The 5,404-nt window shown below is 39.3% G+C and overlaps 1 protein-coding gene across 1 annotated transcript; it reads left to right on the top strand.

Annotated features, from left to right (window-relative positions):
- Positions 1-311: 311 nt before the first annotated feature.
- LOC111081237 lies at positions 312-852 on the top strand. The gene is made up of 3 exons (XM_022377245.2): positions 312-398; positions 467-505; positions 559-852. The coding sequence occupies exons 1-3, from the start codon at positions 365-367 to the stop codon at positions 810-812; spliced, it is 327 nt and encodes a 108-aa protein (XP_022232937.2). The 5' UTR covers positions 312-364; the 3' UTR covers positions 813-852.
- The last annotated feature ends 4,552 nt before the right edge of the window (positions 853-5,404 follow it).

Here is a 5,404-nt window from a genome sequence, read left to right on the forward strand (position 1 = left end):
AATAAAAATATTTGCATTTCAATGCTTTATATTTCCCAGACGGTTAGCCGAAATAAAAAGCGATTAGGCTTAACTTCTAGCTGTTAATTATCTAATTATTATCTAATTATCTATCTTAATTATAGCAAAGTTCTTTACAACCAGACGAAAGATACTAAAGTTATGTGAAAAAAACTATCGCTACCTCTGAAAAAAGCTTAAAAAATACCAGTTTTCAAAAATTTTTCAAAAAAAAGTTCTGCCATAGAAAAAAAATATCATCAAACCATTTCTAAGCCCCAAATCTTTAATAAAAAGTTGGTTTTGTTCCTTGAGGAAAAATCGTGTTGACCAGTGTAATCAATACAATTTTAATTTTGAAGAAATGGGAGAGAAAAATCAAGACAGTCAATTAACAGGTAAATTTTTTTGTTAAATCACTCTGAGGGTAGTTGACTAAGCTTACGCTGTTGTAATCTATTTTCAGACATATCCAATACGTATCAAAATCGCAGCAATCATTCTGGTAATGCAATTAAACATTTCCATATTCAATAGACTTACTCAAGATATTTTCAGATATATTAAATCTTCTAAGTAAAGTTTTAGAAAGCCAGCAGGCCACAAATAAAAAAATTGAGAAGCTAATAGAAAAAATAGATCGTCAAGGGGCTGAATTAATTTCTTTACGGAGTGAAGTCTCCTCCATAAAGGCTCGAGTGTGCGGAGAAGTTAATACCCTGAAATTGATAGTGCCAATTTCTCTTCTGGCCACAATGGAGGGCTTTGAGGATGAAGAGCATTTTTTTAAGAACTTGGTTATGAATTTGTAAATTTTCGGAGTAAATCACTTGTTTAAAAACCTCATACTTTTCTTAAGATCAAGGATTTAATCAATAACAATGAAAAACCTTTGTCACTTTTGTGGACGCGACTCTACTTTTACACCCGTACTCAGTCAGTATATAAATTTGTGAGCTTAATAGCCTTTTCACACTGTCGGCCATCCACCATCCATTTCTGGGATGGTCCGTAGGGTTTTGCCGTTCCGAAAATTTCCAGCTATTCCCATATATCCGGGATTCACACGTTTCTGTGCGGTATTTTTTCGATAATTGTCAAATGAAACCATAAATAATGGACATTCACAACGAAAAAGGTCCATTCACTTCGAAAATGTAAACAATTACAGACAGGAAAATGTTAAAAACAACAACATTGTCAACATTGTCTCAGGCACATAAACTCGGTTTGTGGACTATCCTCTGGCAATTCTTGTATGAATGATCTGCAAAACTAATGCAGGATATTGCACTCGCTTTGGGCTGACAGCCTTCCGACTATTCTGTACTCAGAAAAAGAGCCCAAAGTATACAATGCTATGGCTATAGAAAACTTTCCTTAAAAAACGCCTCGTTGTTTTCGGGTACATCTTCCAAAATGTCCCAAACCGCTTCTCAACAAACATAGAATATATATTTGAACTTAAAACATTGATTGGATTTAGTAGAAGCGATCAGAAATGACCACAACCTTCCTGGCTTCAGTGTTTTTAAAGCAGATATCCATTCTATTATTTCCTCCTCGTCAAAGTTGTCCTCATAATCATCATCCATGTCCAGCAACATGATTAGCTTGTGCAAGAATACGTTTTGCATCTGAATCCATTCACAACCATTGCAATGTTATTTATATTCATTTTAATTATAAATGTTTACAAACTTTCACCGCATGCAATTGTGAGCATCAGCTGTTTCTCATGGATGGTGAATGGTGTGAATCGGTGTTTCACATCATTCAAAAATTCCCACCGCTTCCCAGAGATGGGCTCGGTGTGCAGAGGGCATAAGATTGTAAAATTTTAAACAATTTTACATTTTTTGCTACATATTTTATCTACATCTACAGGTACAATGTAAATTATAAATTCTTTAAAAAAATGTCTGCCATAAAAAAATGTATCATCATTTCTATGCCCCAAATCTTTCAGACAAAGTTTGTCTGGTTCCTTGAGGAAAAATCGTGTCGGCTAGTGTTATTAGTTGTCTAAGCCTTACTTATGATTTTCCTAGCCGTAAGATATAGTTTAAGAGCTGCATGAAGCGGGCGTTTGGTTGCCACCGAAGGGTGACGGGAGCGCGAGAGAGCCGCGCGACCTTTATGGCAAGCGGCGCTATGGTAACCGAAGGCTAGGCCGAGAGAGGGCGAAGAGAATCAGTTAGTGCGAGGGTGGCTGACGATCGATCGATGACACTGAATAACTGCTTGTCCCAAATTAAATCTATTCGATGTGGTAAATAACAGTAATGAATAACAACGGGACTGTATGTGGTAAATGGTGAAATGGATGACAAAAACGAACTATCATACTATTTTTTAGGATAAATTGAAACGTTTATTAGCTGGATTGTTTACTAAGTCATCTTTAGAGGAAATTATAGAAGCCAATTCATTACGTGTTGGTTTGGTATACACCCGCAAATGATCAATATAAGTTGTAAAAAATACAATAAATACTCTTCATTATAATTTTGTTTTTAAATTTTATACATGTCGTCCCCTTTTACCTTTTTGACACGCTCATGTAAAGCCTCGTGGAGCTGGGACACCAATGTAAGGGGTAAGTCACTTTACAGCTTCATCCTTAACTCTAGCTTGTTATTATGCAATCGGGGCAACAATCACTTGTTTATAATAAATTGATCATTGATCTCACAATCTGTCAGACATAGTCAAGAGTTGGGAAGTCCTAGAGGACCACTCCTTCTCAGGCCATAGGTATATCGAGACATCCCTATCTCTCAAAAGCCCTAAACCTACTGACTTTATTAATTCGAGGATCCCAATCCCATCCCAGCAAACTGGGATATATAAAGCACAAAAATGGAGGAACTACTCCCCCCCCGTAGCACCAAAATGCCCGGACGCTCAATCGGATCTTAATCGTATAGTAGACAATTTCACGGAAGCGTGCTGCCGGGAAGGCCTGGCCGCATGCCCTCTTGTGGTCAAAGCAAATATATATCCTACGTAGGAGCTGCAGGACTCTCATTAACAGAGCCCAAAACGCCGACGAGGAGACTTCTCATCACAAACTTTGCACTGAAATCGAGGAAATTTCAGAAGCAGCAAGGCTGCGTAAGATCTTAAAAAAAACTAACCCCTCGGTGGGGTAACTAAAACAAACCGATGGTACATGGACTAACTCCAGTGAGGAATAACTACACATCCTGCTAGACACGCATTTTCTCGGGTGCACAACCATTTAGCAAATTTATCCACCAACTGAAGGTTCGGTAACCTCGATGATACACATCCTCTCAAAACGGAACATCAGTTGGGCAATAAACAGCTTCAGCCTATAGAAATCGCCATATCACCTGGCTTCAAAGTACCTTCAGTAAGATACTAATAATAGGGAAAATTCCTCACGCTTGGCTTAAAGCAAAGATTGTCTTCATTTCAAAAGCGGGGAAAGCCTCACACTCAACCGCAAAGGACTTTAGACCAATCAGTCCTTTCTTCTCAAGAATTTTAAGAGACTAGTCGGACTAAAACTGAGGACAACTATTAGTCCTCAGATGCTGTCAGGTGCCTACCTGTAAGGTAAATCCACGGAAACGGCACTTCATTAAGAAATCTCTTCGGTAGAAAAATCCCTACATCTAAAAGAATACTCCATAATTGCTTTTCTCGACATCGAGGGAGGTGGGTGTGGACGATCAATTGGTGACGCTTATGGATGAGAATCTCGCGGTATGAGAATCTCGCGGTCTGGGAGTCAATCCCTCGAAAACGGAACTTGTGCTATTCACAACCAAATACAAAGTTCCGCCTCTCAACCCCCCATACTAAACATCGTCCCCACAAAAAGGGACTACTGCGTTCCGAGGGAGTACACAGATACTCCTTTTGAAATAATTATCCCTCACAGAGATATCTGGCTGGAGGGACCACCCGGCCCAGATGGCTGGAAAATAAAGATGGAGGAGCAACTATTCCGAGCAACTAAATATAAGGCACCCCTTTAGGCATCCAGACCACTGCAGTGTCTTCCAGGCAGAAGTCAAAACGATCGGGAAAGCTCTCAACTGCATCCAAACAGTTGCCGTTGCCGCAACTCATCTAAATATCTATAGTGACAGCCAAACTGAGATCAAATCGCTTAATGTGATTACATCGAACTCAGCTACCGTAGCAAACTGCTGCAAATCTCTACACGAGATTTCTCAGCAATTTTTTATAAGATTGATATGGGTCCCGGGTCACAGAGACATTGAAGGCAACGATATAGCATATGAGCTGGCCAGATCAGGTACTACAATCCCCCTTCTCCAAGATAAGGAGGACATTTGTATGGCAATGGCCACTTGTGAGCACATAATAAAAGAGCACTCTAAGGTATTAATAGACAATAGGTGGCAAACAGTGCCCAATGTCGCATAACTCGGCAAACATGGCCTAGTATCACAAAGAAGCGCACCGCTGAGCTCTTGAAACTCAGCTGAAAAAGGTGCAGCTCACAGGACATTGGCTAATAGGCACCCATGCGAACAGGATGGGTGCCCCCTACAGCGACTTCTGTCGTAGTTCTAGAGATGAGGACGAGGAAGAAACGGTGGAACACCTGTTCTGCTCCTGTCCGGCTCTCAGTAGATGGAGGCTACAATACTTGGGCTCGCCTTTCATAAATGACATTTCAGACATGTCCCAGAAGGATTGCAAACTTTCTAAGGGCATCTGGATAGGAAACCTGTTGACATAGTGTCTCTTCCTAGTGATCCTTTCGCGGAGAGATATAGAATCTACATTGTAGATGTAGAATCCATATTTTAAATGTAGAATCCATGTTTAAGATGTAGAATATACAATGTAGATGTAGGTGAAAGAAGTGTTGTTAATAAATGCATAGCTTGTGTAGGTTTAAAGAAATAATGTGTGTTTATTGATGGTAATGGTAATACTCGTGTCGGCGACTCGAAGACAACTATCTTGAATCCACGGGATGAGCAAGAACAATCATCTACATATGATTTAATATATTTCAACACTTCCCCTCAAATTGTATGTTAAATAATTCATTCTTTAAGAATCGAAAAATTATACTTTAAGTCATACCCAAACCCAAAATAAATTTTTTCTTATGTTTGCTTATTGATAGACAAACACATCTGCTCGCATGTTCTCAGTTTGAATGTACTTAAAGGCGATTTCTTTCTTCACGAATGAAGTTTGATGTTAAGATTATTTTGAATTGATTGAAGTCTAGTGTAAGTAGGTTAGGGCAAGGCGGGAGCGCAATAAAAGCTCGCTCTTTCGCTCAAGGCGAATTCGCCCCGCTTTGCCACCGTAGGTTAGCTAGGCTTAGAACGATTTTTATGAAGAAATAGAATAGAATCGCAAATTGGAATTTTGATCGATCGCA

This window comes from Drosophila obscura, unplaced genomic scaffold (assembly GCF_018151105.1).
Source record: "Drosophila obscura isolate BZ-5 IFL unplaced genomic scaffold, ASM1815110v1 contig_137, whole genome shotgun sequence".
Lineage (NCBI taxonomy): Eukaryota > Metazoa > Arthropoda > Insecta > Diptera > Drosophilidae > Drosophila > Drosophila obscura.